Source organism: Schistocerca nitens, chromosome 6 (genome assembly GCF_023898315.1).
Source record: "Schistocerca nitens isolate TAMUIC-IGC-003100 chromosome 6, iqSchNite1.1, whole genome shotgun sequence".
NCBI classification, from domain to species: Eukaryota; Metazoa; Arthropoda; class Insecta; order Orthoptera; family Acrididae; genus Schistocerca; species Schistocerca nitens.
The window spans coordinates 490,066,224-490,088,581 of NC_064619.1; the positions used below are offsets into that span (position 1 = coordinate 490,066,224).

The window sequence follows — 22,358 nt, forward strand, 5'->3', positions numbered from 1 at the left end:
CGTAGACCTCTGTTGTAGAGCATAAAAAAAATTAAAAAAAAAATGAGACATAGTGAGTTACTTTCTCCATATTGTAGAAATGAAAACTTAATCATTTTAAAGTAAAACATGCTCTTCATAAACTGAATCTTCATTTCTCTGTATCCTGAGTGATTTATACTTACATTTGCACATATTTATGTATGGCATGTAACATGCACTCTTCCTAGTGGAAGTACTGTGTATCATGGAAAATATGAGAAACAAAGCTGAAACTCTGTCCTTACATATATGTCTGCAAACTCCAATATAATTTGAAATATTCATTTTAACATAGAAATTTCTAATAGCCTTAGTTCCTCAAGAGATTATTAAATTTAAATAAAAATTATAAATTCAACATTATTTATACCACATCTATGTTTCAATTAGATTCCCAAACCTCCAGCTCCAGTGTTGATAGTTCCAACCCCGGTGAATTTACTTCCAATTTACAGTAATCATATTTTAGCAATTTTCTATGATACATATGCAACATTTCAGAGTTAAAATTATCATCATCTTCGAAGCCCACCTATTACAGGTGGTATATCATTGTCTTCCATTGACCTCTGAAATTAAACACTCAGCCAGCTGTCTGGGGATCTACTGTCACACATGGGCTCCAACCCCAGCACACTTTGCCTTTTTTCGTGTGTACAAATCATTGCCTGAAGCGAAATAAGCTACATATGATTCAAAAGTCGTAGGTCCAAATCAAGACTGAGCCCCAAACCTTTGGGATTTCCGACATGCATTTAGTAATTTAGTTACACAGATAGTCGCAAGTCAGCAATTCTAGAACATATTTGTCAATAGGAACTGAAGGGATCAACAGAAGAAACCGCTAACCTTCAACTTAGCAAATTATTAGTCTGTTCACAGTACAAACTGTTTTTATGAATGCACCACATGCTGGTAAAAAGTAGCTCCGTTTATACCACCAGAAAGAGCTGTCTGCTATGTAAATTGTTTTGTTTTATTTGTGTTCTTACACTTGAATTTATCTAGCCTATAAAATGCGAGTAGCTCAAAATGACACTCTGGTGGGTTATCATTTTCTTCTGCCACCTCATTCAATCGTTATAACACTACTGTGCCATGATACAATGGATTTTCTAGAGAATCCCAATGTTTCATCCCCCTTCTGCACAGGTATCTGTCAGTAGGATGGGGATTGGGGGGAAGGTGGGGGGGGGGGGGGGGGGGGGGGGGTGACTGGCACACAGTGGCTGAGTGTGACATTCAGCAAAGAGCCACTGTGTGCAATAAATCAAGGCCACTACACCCCTACAAAAGTCCTTCACAGAGACATATGAAATGTTGGGTTTACTAATAAGATCCATTCAACCATAGGATGACAAGTCACAAATATCTATGACTGTAACATTTCCATTTGAAAAGGTTTACACTTTAGAACTATCAGCAGCAGTTCCAAAACTTATAGGTGAAGCTCTGTGTTTGGAGAATAAACTCCAGGAGAATTATTTCCTGTTCCTCGGAAGTTAAACACTGTCTTTTTCCTCACAACAGGGTGTAAACACATGAGACCTGCCCACATAGCTGAGTGCATTCACGTACCACTGCTGAGATTCACAAAGGCACGCCAACCCCGCAAATTTACAGTGACATTCTATGTGCTGACCAGCCTGAATGTGGTTTTTATGCAGTTTTGTACTTCCATCTGGACAAATATCAGGCTGGTTTCCACATCCTGCCTCAGATACATGATGTGCAAATATTTTGAAAACATTCTCACATTTGAACATGTGCTTTAGACAAAGACAGATGGCGGTCCATGAATTCCACTCAACCACTGTCACTAACATTGCTTTAACCCTTATAGCAACGCCAACTGTGTTGCAAGGAAGAAGAAGAAGAAATGAACATTTGATAAGACATGAAATGCACTTGTTTCTTCAGGTAAAAAGTGTGAGGTAAGAAAGATGTCTACGAAAAAATTACCTGGAAAAGAGTAGAAATAACTGTTACTGTACGTGTTGATTCCAGAGTGCAATGCACTAATACGTTAATGGCACAATTGGCATAAAGCAAAAGCATGACAATTATAGTTCCATCTGAGAAAGTTTAACCCTTTCACGGTTACAAACATGCTCTTTGCAATCTGTGCTCAGGCGGCTTTTGTTATGGCTGCACCGTTCGCCAAATGCTAATGCCGTGGCGAAAGATGGTGTTCTGGCTGATAGTAAATACTTATCAACTGATATTTCAAAAACTATTATTAGGTGAAAAATATTGATTTTTGCACATTGATACCTTCATCACTCGATAAAGAATGGAATTTCTTTCTGTTAGCTTTCATTCTTACTGTGCTGCATTAAATTAAGTAAAACACTGCACAAAATTTTACAGAGTTAGCAAAGGTGAAAACGCATTGCGTAAACTTCGTGTGTGGTTGATTTTAGCTCACACACTGCAGTGAATGAAATGCAAATAAGATATTAACATTTTATTTAAAATTTATAGCAAAACGATTTCTCATTCTGTTCTTGAGTCATTGGGTTTTATATCCGATGGATGGTCAGGAGTGACATGGCCAGTTGTCCAAGTGGACTTGGCAGCTGCTATGAAATACTTATAATACATTTTAAAGAAAACTATTACGTGAAAAAAAAATTATTTTTGCACATCTTAAGTCTAATATCTTCACCTGATAAAGGACTAAATTTCTTTTCATTGTATGCCATAGTTACTGTGCTGCATCAAATTAAGTAAAACATTGCGTGAAATTTGAAAGGTTTTGCAGAGGTAAAAAAGCATTCGTAAACTTTGCATACAGTTGATTTTAGGTCAAACACTGCAATAGATAAAATATGAATAAGATATCAAAATTTTATTTAAAACTGAGAGCAGAAGGTTATCTCATTTTGTTCTTGAGTTACTGGGTTTTTATATCCAAAGGACAGTCACGTGCGACACACATTCACGTCCTTGCACATCATCAATCATGTAGTCATAACTATTACCATATCTCATAAATTATTCAAGGTATCGAAATGATGTTTTTTGCAAATGACAGCACACAATGAGGCACATATGTTGTATGATAAATACTAGATACTTTTTAATTCACCAAGATATGGAAGTAACTCATCCACAGCAGTGACGTTGGTGGCTGAGGACGCATTCAGACATGCACAACACTGCAGGAAAACCCAAGTGGCATGTGTATACACATCCACAACACCAGGGGAATGGCATAGCAAGATGTGTATACACACCCATAGTAGCTAAAGGCTTAAATAATAATTTACTCGAATATGTTTATGAAAATGTGAGGGTCATAAGAGTGACTAGCTTGCACTTCATCGCCAGATCACCATCAATTCTACCAGTTTACTTGAGGCAAAATATGTGGAGACAACACATCTACATTAAACAATGTTGGCAGGATCACTGAATATAGCCTTAAAATTACTTTGACAAATAACTAAGGAAACGGCATGAACATACAGGAAAACACATCATGATGAAAAATTTTGTAAGTGAACTAAAAAGTTAGATTGTTAAGCTCTTTAATGCGCCTCCCCCCATCCTGGAATCATCATCTAACACTTACGAAACTTTTTACTAGCAACACAAGAATGCATCTGATTGAAATTCAGAAATCTTACTAACCACTAACCACGAATCCTTCTCCAAAAGTCAGTTTATCTAGCTTAAGGAGAAATTCCACACTTTCTCTCGGCAAGAGAGCACACACAGGCGATAAAAGGGTCTCTATAACAAGCATTCTTTCCATTAGCAAACTGCATATCGTCATTTCATATTGTCCGCCCCTGGTGGCTGAGTGGTCAGCGTGACGGAATGTCATACCTAACAGCCCGGGTTCGATTCCCAGCTGGGTCGGAGATTTTCTCCGCTCAGGGACTGGGTGTTGGCCGGCCGAAGTAGCCGTGCGGTTAAAGGCGCTGCAGTCTGGAACCGCGAGACCGCTACGGTCGCAGGTTCGAATCCTGCCTCGGGCATGGATGTTTGTGATGCCCTTAGGTTAGTTAGGTTTAACTAGTTCTAAGTTCTAGGGGACTAATGACCTCAGCAGTTGAGTCCCATAGTGCTCAGAGCCATTTTGACTGGGTGTTGTGTTGTCCTAATCATCATCATTTCATCCCCATTGACGCGCAACTCGCCGAAGTGGCGTCAAATTGAAAGATTTGCACCAAGCGAGCGGTCTACCTGACAGGAGGCCCTCGTCACACAACATTTCCATTTCCACTGCACAACACATCAAAATATTTAATAAACATTGAAGCCAATGATAATTTTAGTATGCAACACTTCCTCACTCAGAATTAAAAATTAAACCTGTCTTCAATATGGACACCCTCGGGAGAGCCTGTAACTCCTAGAGGGCGCGTCCCCAGGTGGCGGATCGGGGAACGCCTCCCAGATATGGGTGGTAGGAGGGAAATCAAATACCTCCCGCGGACCAACAGGCCGGGCAGAGCAAGTTCGTTAGCTGAAGTGAAAGCAACTGCTCTAGGGGTAGGCATCCCCGAAATCAAGACCCTGGTCCTCCAGGTTGGGGGTTGTGCTTAGGGCCAGCGACCCTATCACAGGATCCTGTAGGAGAAAATGGATTGCTACGAATCAGAATGACAAGAATGCTGGGCCACCAAACTTGATGACGAACTTGCAAAATTTAAAGGTTATGAATATGGGAACATGGAATGTATTAAGTCTCTATAGATCAGGATCACTGACAAATGTCATACAGGAACTTGAAAGGTATAAAATGGATCTAGTTGCAGTACAAGAAACCAGATGGACGGGTAATGGAAGTATAAACAAAAATAAGTATACAATAATGTATGGGGGAAATGATACACAAATACATGCACTAGGGACAGGATTTATAATAAACAACAAATTGTTACCTTTTATTAGGAAATTTGAGGCAGTGAATGAAAGGATATCTCACATTACGATTCAATGCAAATATAAGACTTTAAATGTTATAAATTGCCATGCTCCAACAGAGGATAAAGAGGACAATATTAAAGAAGAATTTTACAACAAATTGGAACAGGTATATGATACATTCTCGAAAAATTCAATTAAAATAATTCTAGGAGATTTCAATGCCAAGTTAGGACATGAAACTCATTATAGACCTACAATTGGACCTCATAGTCTACATCAGCAGAGTAATGAAAACGGAACAAAACTTATTAGCTTTGCCACTTCCAAAAACATGTTGATCAAAAGTACATATTTTGCACATAAAGATATATATAAACAAACATGGGCTTCAAGAGATGGCATCACAAAAAATCAAATTGATCATGTATTAATCGAAAAACAACATCATAAATGCATACATGATATCAGAAGTCAAAGGGGAGCAGACTGTGATTCGGATCACTTTCTTGTAAAAGCCAAGTTCAAGATCTCACTCTCAAGACATAAATGGTCTAAATTAAATGGTGTTCCTAGGTTTAATACAATGAAACTGAAAAACCCAAACATTCTCAACCAGTACATTAGAGAATTAGAAACACACAAACCTGAAGTGGAAAGTAAAATTAACAATGATGATACTAATCAAGCTTGGAACGCTCTGAAAGAAAATATCATACGAGCAACTACCTCAGTTTTGGGACATTTTACTACAACTAAGAACCCCTGGTTTGATGCCGAGTGCTCGAACGCTATCGAAGATAGAAAATTAGCAAGGGAAAAATTCCTACAAAAACCAATAACACAAAACAAACTTATTTTTGAAGAGAAACAGAAACTTGCCAGGAAACTCATTAGGAAAAAGAAAAGGGATTTTATGAATTACAAATTAAAAAGAGCTGAGAATGACCGTACCACAGACTCCAGAGGATTTTTCAAGAGCATAAATATTTTTAAAAGTGGGAATATAAAAAATTATGGACAGTTCATAACAGACCCAGATGGCTCCTTGCTAACAGAAAGAAGTGACATTGCTAACAGATGGAAGGAATATTTTAATGAGTTACTAAATGCTCCAACTATAAACGTCTCTCAGGAAGATGACAATGAATATCTTACTGCTGACCCATCGGACGAAGAGCCCAGCTTAGCAGAAATTAAAGAAAGCATCAAGAAGCTGAAGAGACATAAAGCTCCTGGAAGTGATGGTATAGACACAGATATATGGAAGCTCAGTAAATTTCCTTTTGTAAACTGCTTACACAAAATCATCACCAACATCTGGAAGCAGGAACAGGTCCCACATGATTGGAAAGAAGTAGTTGTGTGCCCTATATACAAGAAGGGGGACCCAACAAATTGTTCAAACTACAGAGGAATTGCATTACTAAACACAACATATAAAATTCTGACAAATATACTGTTAGCAAGGATAAGCCCTTACGTTGAAGACTCCCTAGATGATGCCCAATGTGGATTTAGACCTAACAGATCGACTATTGACAATATATATGTCCTAAGGATGTTGGGTGAAAAGAAATATGAATTCAATCAAAATGTACATATGCTTTTCATTGATTTTAAAAAAGCTTTTGACAGTATCAACAGGGAATATTTATGGAAGTGCATGAGGCAGATTGGCATCCCTAACAAATTGATAAATTTAATAAAATCTTGCACTTTAAACTCAAAATACAAAATAAAAGTAGCCAGCAAACTTTCTGAAGACTTTGAGGTTAAAACTGGAGTCAAACAAGGGGATTCACTCTCACCAGTTCTTTTTAACATAGTAATCAATAGAATAATTCAAAAAGTAAAGCTACTACAAATTGGAGCACAACTGGAAAGCAAAATTAATATTGTAGCATACGCTGATGACATTGCATTATTATCTGACAGTGAGAATGATTTGAAGCTTCTTACAGCACAATTAATTAAAGCCACAAATGGCACAGGCCTCCAGCTGAATACAGACAAAACAATGTACTTTATCTTATCCCGCTATCCATCAAATAATAATGTACTGCAAATTAATAACACAGCTTTCACAAAGACAAATGAATTTAATTACCTTGGTACAATAGTAACCTCTGACAACTCCATAAAAATTGAAATAGAATCACGAATTCAGAAGGCTAACAAATGCTACTATAGTCTCTTGACAGTTTTCAAAAGCAAGTTAATTTCTAGGAACACCAAACTACAAGTATACAAATCATTGATTATACCAGTACTCACCTATGGATCTGAAACCTGGACTCTCACAAAAAAAGAGGAAAACAGATTAAGAGTATTTGAACGAAAAATTTTGAGAAAAATATTTGGACCCATAAGAGATAGGATCAGTGATGAATGGAGATTGCTATATAACAATGAAATTTACAAATTATATAAAGACTCCGATATAGTGGCCAAAATTAAAGCCAAAAGACTGAAATGGATAGGGCATGTCATCAGAGCACCACCAAACAGGACCATCAAGAAAGTGACTGAAGAGATTCCCACCGGAAGACGACCTCTTGGACGCCCACGCATGAGATACTTGGACAATATTCAAGACGATCTCAGAAAACTAGGACATGACAGACAGTGGCAAATTACTTGTAAAGACAGAGCAAAGTGGTTCAACATTGTCCATTCTGCAGCAAAAAGCCTTCATGGATTGTAATGCTTAATAATAATAAATAATAATAATTCAATATGGACAGCTGTTTCACACCACACTGCTTTACTAGGCATAATTCTATCGAATGTGGCACATCCTTGTCTTCCTCCACATTGTAAGCTAACTTACCCAAGCAATTCGAGGTGGACTTACAGTTAAGCATGTCAATCGAATTGTGATGTGACTTGGTATTATTCTCATGCAAAATATTTTGAAAGGTGAATGAATTGATAAGTGATGGGAAAAGTCCTAAGCCTAATACGAATACATAAAAAAATTACTCACTACGTGGTGGTAGAAGAAACCAAACATAAACAGAGATAGAAACGTATGTTACTATCCTGTTCACCACCACCATCATATAAATCATTCAGCGTCTTTTGTGGTGTCTTTGTAGTTTTTTAGCTAAGGCATGGTAGGGAGGTTTAAGTAACTTTTCACTCTTTGGAAGAATTTCACGTGCATATTGGGCACCTTCTTTATTTAGCCTCGGAGACCACCTCATGGATGGAATTTGCTTTCAGTGCGTGGAATGCAATTTTTCTCTGAACACACAAATTATTAATCAGAGATGACCTGAATTGTTTTATAATTGACTGTTCATGTGTTCCCATGTAACTGTTGAGGCTTCAAAAGACTTGACTCGTCCACTAATTTTTCTTCTACATCAACATTGAGGAGATTAGAGTTTTCCAAGATTGCAAGGCCTCACAACCACAGACTTTTTTGGTTTTACAAGTGGTACGGTACTTTAAAAGCTCCTGGTGGTCTTTGCATCAAGGACTACAGCCCACGTCTTGGTAGAAATGATGTCTTTCATGCACTTTTCCAGTTCTGAACATCCTTACATCATATTTTTTCTTGGCGCAAAGCACTGCAGTTACAATTGTCTTAGAAGAAAGTCCACCTCATATACAAGCTAAGCTCCTTGACACGTTTGTGAAAAGCTGGGTGAAACTCAAACTGAACTGACAGAGCTGAAAGACATTATTAAAAAATCTGTCTGGAAACCATATGTATAACTTGTTGATGTCACAGTATGGCAACAAATACTTTGGAACATAAAGTAGTTCAGGTCACCTCTTATAAACAATCTGTATGTGCAGAGACAAGCTGTGTTCCAGGCTCTGAAAGCAAATCCATCCAATGAAGGGGTCTCCAAGGCTAATTAAAGAAGGTGCCCAATGAGCATGTGGAAGATACTAAGAGCGAAAAGTTATTTCAATCTCCTTTATATGGTTCAGCTAAAAAAGCTAAACAGATACCAAAAAAGACACTAAATGATTTATAAGGACGACGAGGATCAACAATAGCAACAAGCATTTCCATACCTATTGTGTGTATTTTATTCTGCTGCTGCTGCTTGGTGAGTAGATCTTTTATCTATCCATATTACACTTTTACACAATGATTGTTTTTGAGGAAAAATACTAAGACTGGCCACAGATTGAACTTCAGAGCTTTGGATTTACGGCTTAACAAGCACTCACTTATCCCATCAACTCACACCACTACATTTATGTGATTTAATACCTACACAGTAAAACTGATTCTGGGAAAATGTCTTCACATTTCAACTCTTAAGCTAAAAATTTGATTTGCATTACAACGTCATACCATCCCAAAATGAGGAATATTTATCAATTGTTGGCAAGCTGACCTAAAAAAAGAAATGTTTTTGTGCCACAGGTTTCAATTTTTTGCACCCAAGAAATGATTAACAGACAGTTCATTTAGGAATTATGTTACCAGTAAACACATAACAAACAAATAAAGATTACACCTACCGCCTTTACATAACAAAATAGCTTTGGTTTACATATGACAATTACATAAAAGAGTATATAAATATAAAGAAAACAATTTCATCATAATGTACAAATGCATATCAGTAGAAGAGTTACATTGTCACTGTTAGCCACTGTCACAATCTGAGTATTGAACATACTGAAAAAAATGTGGAACTAATTTTAATTACAATTCATATCTAGTGCTGTATGTTATGGTAGTAAGTGTGGTTCATCAGTCACAGAGGTGATGAATGTACAAAAATATAAAAGTTTGGTACAGACTGTCAAAAAACTTCATCAAGCACTTACAATAAATATCCAATAATAATTAAGTACTTAAGTATAACAACACACTAATTTCTGCAAATATCAGTAATTAATTGAAACAATGGATAAATGCGAGTGTTCGAACTGAGCATTTGTTGAAAATTTACACATAATTTTAAAATTGTCTTTTAATTTCCTTACAGATAATTTCAAAACTTTACAGATGGCACATTCAAGTAAAATTTCTGAGTAAATGCTCATCTGATTATTTTTTTGAGTATATCTACAAAAAAAAATCACTGTAGTTCAGTAAAAAAGTCATCGTTCACACAGAAAAAATTATTTAAAATTGAAGCTAATTCATACTAAACACAAAAAATTAAACCTGGATGTAAACTATTTGGAGATAGAGAATGTAACTTTATGGGAAAACAAACATGGAGTCTACAAATCTTGGTTTCACTGCATGGTAAATATAATCACATTGTTCACTAAAAAAAAAAGAAAATTTAAACACAAAAATAAACTACAAAAATTCAGTCATTCATAAAAGCTGCCATGATCACATTTTTATTACATGGAAGTGTTCTGAATTTGAAATTAAACACACTATTCATTACTTTGTACATTTTTTGACAATGCTACAGATGGTTATATTGTCCCACTGCTCACGTATAAAAATATGTACCATTCAAAACTTGTAATACATCACTCCAATTTAAAATAAAAAAAGGACAATATTACAAACTCAATGCACCAATGCACAGTAGAAATCATCACAGAGTTATGGCCAACAATAATTTATACAACAACATGGCTAAAGGAACATACTTGTGTAAAGTTTTGTACATTGTCACTTGTAAGAGTGTTACAACAAAAAATGCAGTTAGTTCAATACAAGTTGGATAAACCTTATACTTTGTAAAAATCTCTGGTAAATTTGTGGTAAACACAATGTGGGCAAGACACATTAAAGACACCATCTTACATGTAAAGGGCAGATATTAGTTCTAAAATAATGTTATTACTGATGACTGGCATCTGTCAACAATCACAAATACAGTCTATTTTAATGCAATAAATTAATATTATTACTTATAAAAGCTATGGAGCTGCTGCTTCAGGCTGCACTGTTCATGATGATCTGCTCTGTCTATCAATTTCATCCATGTCTGTAATATAACAACAGCATATTGAAGTATCTTGTGTCCAGGAGACTGAACTTTGTAACACATACTTACTTGCACCGTCCACATTATCTTTTCCGTAACCAATAGAAGTGAATGAGGCTACTTAGTAAGCCACCATGGTGCAAGCCGCCGCCTCCTATGCCTAGCAGCTGTCATTGTGACTTCATGGATACCAGCTTCCTGCTCCTTGCCCTTGCCTCCTGCCTGCTGTTTTTGTATTCAAACCAAAGTACGTTTGGTATCAGTGTTGTGTCTCGCAGAAGCAAAAATTCCGATATTCTCCTACAAATGTGGAAATAAGAAACAAAAAATATTAACCACAATTCACAGATAACTTATGATGTAATGAACAATTTTCAAAAACTCACCATGAAGCAACAAGTGGAAACATAGGCGTGAATATCAAGTATGTGAGTGCAAACCAGAGAGATCCAAACAAGAAACCAACTAAAGCACCACTTAGCACCTGTTTCCAGGTATGGTACTGCAGGTATACTCTGGAAAGAAAAATACTTTTGCTTTAAGAACCTTCAACATCGCAGCGCATCATCAATCGTTGGTTAATACATTAAAAAACTAAAAACCCGCCTTGTAAGGTAACAGGGGATAATATGGAACTCTTTCAAGTAATTTAAAATTTAAAGCACGGCAGCAGAGATAATATGCTGGGCAAAATAGAGCGGAAAATACTTGTTTGTGTTTTGATGGACGTTGTAGTTCCGTTGGATAGTGTTTTGGTTTTCTTTTAATTGCAACGAATTATATAAGTGTGGTGATAATTTGTAAAATTATATAATGTATTTAGATTTAAGTATTTAAATATTATAAAATATTGTAAACGAATTGTGGCCATGTTTAGCAATTATTTTGACTACTGTGGTGTCATGTGACCCGACTCAGGACTGTGGATGTGAGCGGAAAAATCGGGGTCATTTTGTCGTTGGCCATTGTGGTGGTGAGTTGGGAGCGGCAAAGTGCCACGAGTGCAAGCATGGACGGCAGGGTATGCGAAGGAACAAAGTGAAAGTGTATGGGTGTGAGACAAACAGTGTACGAATTGCACCGATTATTATTTGTGAACTTAAAAATGCATGGCCACAACGTTAAAGTGTTTCTTTTGAATAAATAAGTTTCAATCTGAAAGTGTATAGTTCAATTCACTGCTCTTCAAAAGCCAGCCAATATCAGAGTCAATAATAGGGGCGCAAATGCAACCGTTTACTACCAACCCCCTTTACAGATGAGCCACGTGAAAAATAGGTAGTAAACAAGTCCGAGTTCAGTTGCAGCCTCTCTGCTTTTTTCGCAATCGAGGCGGGTTTTTAGTTTTTTAATACTTTTGCTTTAGATTTTGCACAACAGACTAATCTGTTTCACTAGTGTTCTGCAACTAGCAGTAAGTGGACAAGAATACATGTATTTTCAATTAATGGAAACACTCACTGAACAAGACGTTATCTATGTTGTGATTACTGATCATTCATAAATTGTAATTATTATTACTTCTTTTTACAATCAAGGATGTTGGTTCTAAGCTGGTACAGCTGGCGACATAAGGTGAGACACACAAGATAACATTCTTACTTTCAGTGGTCTCTAACTGGTGGACAATGACGAGTTGAAATAAGTGTAATGAGGACCGGTGATGTCATTCTTAGTGCACCTAACACTCGTATGTAATACGGCATGATTCTTAAGCAAAATGTCATTAGCCAGGTTTAATAGATTATGAAAATGAATTCTCAGTGCAACAGTCCCCTTCATGGATGAGTTGACAACCAATTACTATGCTCAATGTGAAGTTGATTGAGTGCCTGCAATGTTACAACTGATAATGGCTAACAAGAATGTCTCATTCTGTAGAGGTAGTTTTGCATCTATAGGATTTAACACATCTCTGGTCGAAATTCAGCATTCTTGTGTGTCTTCCTTATCACCATACATTAACATTATCATGCATTTCTATTTGACAATAAGAATGAATAATCCCATGCAAAATTCTTATGTCATGTCATACCTACTGTACGAGGAATGATACATAATTCCTCTGGAAGCAATTCATTTGTTGTACACATCCATTCTATGAAAAAATTAATCAGTGCTATCGAACAGAGGGAAATCAACCAACACAAATGCCACCAACAATTATCCCTTTATCCCAATGTGGATTCTAGCACAGATGATTGCTTTATTACTTTCAATCACTGTCTCAGTAATTTTATGCAGCTGTATTTTATTTGCCTTTAACCCTCTGCTTACCAGAAAATCTGTATAATGTTTCCTACCAGTCAGGCCTCTCAGGCCCATGTTGCTCAAACTGACATAAATTGACACAGCTTTAAAATAATTTTATATATTTAAATTTTACATATTAAAAAACATTGTTTTATACTTTGACTGGTGGCTTTTCAAGGCTATACACTTTATTCTCATTCTACACCAAATCTTTTTGTAATCTAATTCTTATTGAAAATTTGTGCAGAATCCACAGACAATACCAGAATATTCGTAGCATTCAGTTTTGGTGCACTTGTAACACATAATTTAACTTCTTCTATCTTTCTTCTCTGTACAATACACAAATCTTCTCCTTTTCTTAGTTCCCAACTTTGTGTTAGAAAGATTTCGCCCACGTAGAGCTCAGGCTGATTTTCTCGACACATTAGCTACCTATCGCTAAAAAAACTGGACTCATTTTGTGTGAAAACAATGTACAGAAGTCCTGGTGCTGCCTTCTGTTAATTTCTAGAATTATTTCACAACTAATGTCAGTGAACATAACAGCTGCCATTGTGAATGGCTGCACTAATATGATCTCACTGACTAATTAATACATGCACTCAATGAGTTTCGCAATCTAAGGTATTTCTGCAACAAATACATCTAGTCTGTTGGGTAAGCAAGAAATTTTGGGAGCTCTTGAGGAAAAAATTGCTCAACAACTCACCTTGCCCTTTTTTCTTGGGAGTATAATTATACTTCTAGTCATTATCATTTTAAAATTTGTAATCTATCACAGAACTAAAGCAAATACTGAAAATAAATTTTGAAGCTTGGTCCTTTTTTTAGTATGTATTACTCTCGAAGATACATCAATTACATATGTGCCAGTAATGCTTTAAACAACTGTGCAGATGACCAGTTTCCTAAGCTGGTCTCCAAAGTGTTAACACACTGTTTCTGTTCGAAGCCCGTACAGTCTTTGTACGCAAATCAGGCAGAATCACCACCACTGGCACACCAGATTGAAGATACCCAGTGATAAAACACCTCGTTTTGCTGCTCGAGTCTACTGCCATCTACATACATTTGGCATAAGGACTATGAAGATAAGATACAAAAAATTAGGGCTCGTTTGTAAGCATTCAATCACTTTTCCCTCGCTCTATTTGTAAGTGAAACAAGAAAGGAAAAAACTATTGGTGGTACAGGGTACCCAACTTCTATGTTACAATATTTGCAATATAGGGGTGTGTGTTATCATGAAGCAGCAACCCCTTGACACAGTTTTCCCAGATGTCTCACCTTAATTGCTGCCCCCTATACATCATTCATTCTCTGATGGATGTTTTCTGGTTTTCGCCCTTCGGCAACCAAGAACAGAACAGCAGCACGTAGGTCCAGTTTGGACACATTTAGTAATAATATTGCCATAGTTCACACTTCCGCATTTACCTCATGCACACCAGAAAGACACGAATGTCACACTAAACCCTTGCCTACATGTTGGTGTCTACAGACCTGCATTAGAGTCGTGCTGGGTTGCTAATATGTTGCAGCAACACCATCAAATGGAAACATTTTGGTTGTCCATAATTTTTTTATAATTATTTTCCAGAATTATGACTAAGAAGTCAAATCAGGCAGTCCTAAAATTTCATTAAAATAAAATGTAAAGGGAGTAACAGAGGAGATAATAAAAATCACAGATGGGGCTCTCAGACCCAACAGTAATTGAAGGGTTGAACTGTGACCAGTTACTTCTACCACATCTTATAGCTCCTATATTAGCTGCAAGACAATGCCGAGGAATTTGTTTATCTTGTGAAGATTATAGTCTGCTCTGAAAAAAAATTTTCAATAAAATGTCTGTGTACATTCTAAAGATATATTTCAGTAAATTATCAGTATTTAGTCCACAATAATTAATGTTTGAAAACTTCAGGAATTTACTTCTTGGCATAGGGCTACATTATAGCATTTTGACATATCTGAAATGACTAGTGATAACTTTAATCAAACATGTACAAATGGAAAGAAAACAAAAACAAATCACATTAAACACTGAGGTAAGAATTATTGCCATTAAGTATTAAAATTCAATGCTTTTATTTAATGGGCATGCCAACAACAAAAAGCCAAGTTAGTGCTTAGTGGTGAGAATCATTAAAATGTAAAGGGAACTTCCACAATTCATACAAATCTAAAGAAGTAGTTTTAATACATACCTGCTGACTGTAACGAGAGCTGCCAGAAACAGACTAGAAATAATTATTGCTGTCTTCCAGATATTTTCCAGTAGAGTACTATTATTCATATGGTGTAATCTGTGTAACACATTTGATTCGACATTAGTCAAGAAAATTCTACATAAAAATATAAGCTAAAGAAATAATAAACTTCAACATAAACATACTTGTGAACAGGAAATAATGTTAATGGATTCATCGAGCACTGCTTGGTAGAAAAATTTGATACTACAAAAATAGTGGACAGTCAGTCATGGGTGGAATACAAATGATGAAAAGAGTAAAGGTTGCCATTAATTGCATTACTGACGTGTTGCTTGTCAATTGGCACATACCCAGATTAAAAATAATGCTAAGTTTTCAGACAATGTCTCTCTACAGTGTTATTCATAAGCATCGACAGTATGTGGTTTTTCACTGCTAAACAGAAAACAGTTATTCTAAAAACAGTACTTTCAAAGTAAAAGGAAATTTTTCTTGCCAAAATGCAATTTATCTCATTTTAACTCTGTGGGTGCCAAAAATTTTTTAGGTTCTTCGCAAGAGAAGTTTTTCGGTCGCCCTTCTATTCAATATAAATTTTCTTCCGTCAAGCACTTCCTTCACAACTGAACACAGAAATAAGAGTGTTGGATGATACAGTAATTCATACCACAGTTCAACACATTTTTACCCACCACCTGACAAATGTCACTCGCCACTTATCCAGGATCCACGAAATCAATAAATGTCTTTACATGTGAATCCTCAAAATTACTGCCGTGGCATTTATAGCATATGGGATGGATATGTAATGTGCAAGTCACAATTTTGATAGTTCCTTGATCTGGTACTGGGATTAATGTATCCACATTTCAGCAAGCATAGAGCAGTTAACACAAATATTCACTAGTATGCTACTTGGACATGTCCAATCCATCACTGAGAAATGGTTAAGGCTTCTTTTGATCAGCTGGCAGCAACTGCACGACCCATTTTGCTGACAGTGAGCCTATTCCCAAATTTTGTTTGAAAAAATGAGGTGCTTATGAGCTTTACTATCTTGCAGACTTCTATTCACCTACTGTTCCAGAAATATTTTCACTTTTTACTTCCATTAGAAGGTCTAGATGCCTCACATCACATTCAATCAACCAATCATGACTTTTTTTGTGGCATACAATTTGACAGAGCAGAGTAATACTGGATCAAAACATGAGCTGTCATAGAAGCTTCCCAGCGTATGCTCTTCCGATGTCTGATGTGACAGCGTGTCCAATCGCATGTAGTTACCTCCCTGTGTAACTGTGATTAGCAGGAGAATATCTGCTTGGCTGACTACATTGCAGTAAGCCAAGACAAAGAGCCATACAGAGGTGTGTGTGTGTGTGTGTGTGTGTGTGTGTGTGTGTGTGTGTGTGTGTGTGTGTGGGTCTCTTTCTTTTGGGGAGGGATTGCGCACTTCAGACTTTACATAATAATAATAATAATAATAATAATAATAAACTGAAGACGAAAATCATTACAATGTGGTAACAGTGGCCTGCATAATGTGCTGATATTTGAAAAATGCAGTCACCAGATAATCACAAATGCAATTATGGCTTCAAATCTTTCATTCACTTTACACAATACCGGCTGAAATAAATCAATAAGAGTACTAGAGGAATGAAGGGCATTTGGTTTAAAAAAATTATAATGATACCAAAGGAAGTGAGAATGTAACAACCGAGTGTTCAAGGGTGACGCAGTAACTGTACTCAGTTCTTTAGCCACTGACTGTGAAAATAAGTCTGATCAACCGCTCATTTTCTTCCTATAACTTGCTAAATATCCCTTCCTAAGCAACTTTATAATACTAAGCACAAACACAAATTATCGACTGAGACAATATCAATAGAAAGCTTTATCATCAGTCATCATTTGAAAATTACACCTTACAGTTTCAGAAAATAAATCATATTAATTATATCTACACCATCAACAAAAAATTCACAATTGTGATGCTAATTACAAGCTGGAAGCATGCCTGTTAATAAGAAATATTCACATATCAGGCTCACCTTATACACACGAAGTATGCTATGTAAGTAGCAAAGAACCACATAAACTGTGAATGTGACGACGGCATTCCATATTCTGTATAAAGTGCATTCCTCTGCATAGGTCTAGCTTCACAAAATGTGTGCTTTAAGATGAGGTTCAGGAGTTCATTCAGTGTAGTGCCAAAGAAGAATGTTATCTACAAACAGAAAACACAAATGATTACCAAAATTATTTTAAAAAAGTTTGCTAGTGAAACTGTAAAGGTGTGTAATTTAATAGTAGTTCATCTTCTGCCACACAAATTTACAAATGGTCGTAGGAGGTTCTGCTGCTGATAAGAATAAACTGTACAGTTACTCTCTGCCAGATAAAAGAAAAAGGGGCACTAATATTTTTTTTCCTTGTTACTCTGTCAAATTTCAAAAGACTGCTGGGTAAGGCAACCCGAGGAAACACAAGCCAAAAATCAGTATGCAATCTTACTTTTCTGTCTTACTGTGTCACAACTAGCTGAGGGTCATGGATTACTTTCCTGCTTCATCCCAAAAAGTCTTGCTATCAAAACATTTCCCCCAGTTTTCCATACAAAAGAATAATGGGTTTTTTTGTTAGTATTTGTGTTCACTGCCACTTGGCTAATCAATTTTTTTTTAGTTCCTACAATTTCTAGTTATTTTCTTAATCTGCCTGACACAACTGCACAGTGGAAACTACTAGCAAAGCTAATTTGATATTCAGATCATAATTAACATTAAGTTTGCTCTTTACCACAAAAGAAGGAAAATGAAAGAAAGACAACTCTCCAATTTATATTATTAAACAACTAATCCAGTTCACGGCATCCGGTTTCAGTTGCAGAGGCTTCCAGGAGGGGAGGGGGGGGGGGGGGAATTGATTTTCAGCATTTCATAAAATTGATTAGAAAATTTAAAAATTGCTGTCATAATAAGTTCATTAAGGCATATAATTTTACATTAACAATTTAATGCAGCAGACAAGTATTACAGTTAGAATCTGTGTGTATGCCTTGAGGCAGCAGAACTCACTGCATGCCGGTACCTAGGCTACATTCTCACAATATTTGAGAATGAGAACACATATCAACTTACAACAAACTTTACACATCATTTCTAGCCTTTTATAAAAGTTTTCTCTGTAACATGACACACTAACTTATTTGTAAAGCAAACAGAAGTTTGAAACTGTTCTATATATGGGAGTTTGATCCTTTAAGGAATCTGGGGTTTACTGGTATATTGCACTAAATAGCTATAATCATACAGGCACTATGCTTATCTTCACGAAATACTGAAGTTGTTATGTTTAACAGCTAACATCATTTGCACCACACTGGGTAAATGTGAGAGACAAAACCTCTGCAATGGTACTCTGACACATGTATTCTTTTCACAAGTACAAAATGCAATGGACATTGAACATTTCTGAAAGAAGAGTTTAATGGAATGTTTGTCATAACACAAAAATTTAATTATTATGACACTCCTCCAAACAACGTCCTAGTCTAGCTGAGAAAATATTCCCCTTACTCAACCTGAAAATAACATCATTGTCCACCTACTGTTTTTGTAGACATTAGACATCAGGGTACACTAATATTCAAGTTAATACGGAATTTAATGCAAGGATGAATTCTATGAAATAATGGTGTGTTTTCTTACTTACATCAAAAGAGAAATTCACTTGAGAAAACTACAAAATTACAAAGGGGCAATGGTAGGACAACAATTACCTTTAGGAGGAGAACTTCTGAGTGCTGCTCAGATGCACATATTGAAGTATAAGAAATATCCTAGCATTTGAAATTATTAGTTCATTCCTTACAAAGGAAAGGCTTATAGATTAGGGAAAATTAGAAAGTAAGGGTACTTTATTCCAGTCCCAGTATGACAGTGAGACACTTGACATGAGGGTGATGGGAAACAAAGATTAAGACGGAGGCATCAGATAGAGAGGTGGTCAACGATAGCACGTTGGTATGCACTGTGCCAGCTTCAGTATAATATACAAGATTCACCTCCAAACAATATATTTGCAAACAACAAAAATGGCTACCTTGCACATCTTCCTTCTACTGACATAGGCAAAGGAAACTGAACATGTGTTTTGAGCTTTGTACACTGCAAAGTCAACTATACCAGGCAGAAATAATGAAAATTTAAAAGCACCATAAATATAATCAAAGTTACAGTTACTTTCACGATTACGACTGTGGAGCAACATACCAGAAAAATTGTAACTGTTTTTCAGGTCATGTATATGCAGAAGCACACTGAACAACATGTGGCCAACAACTACACTATGGCTACTACACTATGGTTTAATATTTTGGATGATTAAAATTGCTGATAAACACACCATATGTCAGTTTTTTACCAACAACCACCACCCAACCGCAGGTATAAAAATGTTCTAGTTGCTATTGCACAATGAAACAAAATCATGAGATAGTTGATGGTAACAGCAACTGCTTTCCTGTTCCTTTTTTCCTCAGTTTTCTCTCCATTTGGCTTGGTCATGTCACTTACAACTCACTCTTTACTTTATTTTTGCAGTGCATTTAAAATTTCTTGACTATCCCATCTGGCTTCATCTTTTGAGCCCAATTATACTTCCCTTAATAATGACTTCTCAAGCATTTGAATGGTGTTACCACTTTGCAGCAGAATATACTGTAATTAAAGATACTGGCAGATTACAACTGTATGCAAAACCAGTACTCAAAACCTGGACCTATCTTGTGTACTGTGTATTAAACCAAGGACCTAGAAGCGATGGAGAGGCTTCGTCCCACCGTAACACTCAGTGATTCACAACCCTACAACGGGCCACACCCGTCCATCCACCTCACCGCCGCCCCACACCGAACCCAGGATTATTGTGCGGTTTGCCCCCAGTGGACCCCCCCCCCCACAGGTGAACATAATATGCTTGATTTCAATGGCTTCTTCACAACCCATGCCATCAGGATCCTCTCCTCCACCATCATATTTTCTGAACTGCGCAAATGGAAGTTATACTTACAACACATTCTCTGCACCCGAAATTAGCCTGGCCTCAATATATAGTAACATTCTGTTCCCACACCCTTGACCTAACAGTTTCGTCCCCATCTGTCCTATCACCTCCTCCCACATCACATCCACTCACCCTCACTGTGCTCTACACTCTGCCAACACACACACACACACACACACACACACACACACACACACACACACACACCAGTCTTTCCTCCTTCCCTGTTCCTTTCCTTTTCTGCTACCCATCTCCCCTCCCCTCCCTCATCTGTATCCTGCTATCCCTCCCCATTCTCCAGCCTCCTCCAGATTGCTGCTTTTGTTCAATGCAACAGCTGCAATCTGGGCAGAGTGGCTAGAGATAGTGATTGTGTGTGTGTGTGTGTGTGTGTGTGTGTGTGTGTGTGTGTGTGTGTGTGTTTTCTTTTCTGAAGAAGGCTTTGGTCAAAAGCTCCTCATGTAATAGTCTTTTTGTTGTATCTGTCCGGAACCCAATGTGTCATCTTTATGATGAGTAACAATCTACCCTTTACATAATATTATTTACTTTGGATCTTTACCATAGCAGAATGTAAGAGACCCACATCACATCTGATTCTTTTTCTTGGCTGAACAACTTTTGAGCATTATTTCATTACTCAGACTCATCTTTAATTTTTGCAGTGCCAGTATCTTATTTTTGCATATTTTAAACATTTTGTTGGTCATAACTAAATCTATAACAAAAATCTTACCGTGTGCAAATCTCTCCTGAAGAGAATGAGAGCAACAAAACCAGATATGATTCCAAATGGTAGAAGACTTGAAAGGGCTAAAAATTTACCCAGCCAATCACCTGGAAAAGAAAGAGACAATGTTAACATAAAATTACTGCACAAGTACATGAACAATCTTATTTACTAGAACCATTTCTGTCGTTATAAGGATGACATAGCAAAAGAAAACAAAAACTATGGCATGAAATGACTAAATCATGTTTAGAGTTCAGCTCTGTGATAATATCAAGAAGCAACAACAGAACATAAACGGAGTTAATATGTACAAAATAGTCTCAGATATTTGGCACAATACTATGTGATAGAAAGATCATGGTGTGAACTCAGAGCATATGGGAATAAACAGTCGGAATATCTGTGGTGCACTGTAGATGAAAGTGGACTTTTAAAAATAGAGCTACTTTGGCAACTTCTTGTGTTTCAGTAACAACAAACCGTAAGTCATTCAGTTATTCTTCTTAGGCATTTAAGCAAATAAGTAAGATTATGATCTGGTAACACATTCATAATGAAATGATTAGCTATGTAGCATAGGTAATGACACTCATTAATTTGGACAGTGTGTCACTAAGGTGGTCTTAATATGCTTCCTTTGTTGTTCATCAACCAGTCATCAACATATTTTATTATGCAACACATTTATAACAACCACATCTCTCTTCTGTCACAGAGTGTTTCACACACACCACACACTGCACAAACACCTAAAACTGAACAAGATTAGTTGAAACCAGTATCATCCACAAAAGATTTGAGCCTCAGATCAACATACAGTTTTAATCTGTCAGTCTGATGTGTGCAGCAGTTTCACGAGTGTTGTATGTAGAAAATGACAGTAAACTGCTCCACTTAAGCCCGATGGCAGAAGTACAGTTCCTAGAAGATGATTAACAACCCTTCCAGAGCCAAAGTACATGCTAAATCTCTGCCAGTGAGATATAGAAGCAAACATGTGAGAGTTTTACAACTGTTAAAAAAAATAAAATAAAATAAAAATTTAAAAAAAACTGCATGCATAAAGTAGGCTTCACTCATGAGTAATGTGTGCATAACTAAGTATCATTACAACAATGGAAATTCCTGGATGGAACCACTCACCTGATGACTCATGTGTGGTGCACAGAAATACTCAATACAATACAGTATTTGCACTCGCTTTTGAGTTCTTGCTCTTGCTAGAGAAAGTGCAAGAGCTCAAAA

At 36.6% G+C, this 22,358-nt stretch overlaps 1 protein-coding gene across 1 annotated transcript in view; it reads right to left on the bottom strand.

Annotated features, from left to right (window-relative positions):
- Window positions 1–9,374: 9,374 nt before the first annotated feature.
- The window catches only part of LOC126263207 (dolichyldiphosphatase 1-like), a 47,610-nt gene continuing 34,626 nt past the window's right edge, over window positions 9,375–22,358 (bottom strand). Inside the window, exons 2-6 of the mRNA XM_049960273.1 lie at window positions 21,117–21,217; window positions 17,362–17,540; window positions 15,299–15,397; window positions 11,219–11,347; window positions 9,375–11,132 (exon numbers count right to left, since the gene is read on the bottom strand). Coding sequence (XP_049816230.1) covers window positions 11,003–11,132; window positions 11,219–11,347; window positions 15,299–15,397; window positions 17,362–17,540; window positions 21,117–21,217 — 638 coding nt within the window. The 3' untranslated portion in view covers window positions 9,375–11,002. The remainder of the gene's footprint in view (window positions 11,133–11,218; window positions 11,348–15,298; window positions 15,398–17,361; window positions 17,541–21,116; window positions 21,218–22,358) is intronic.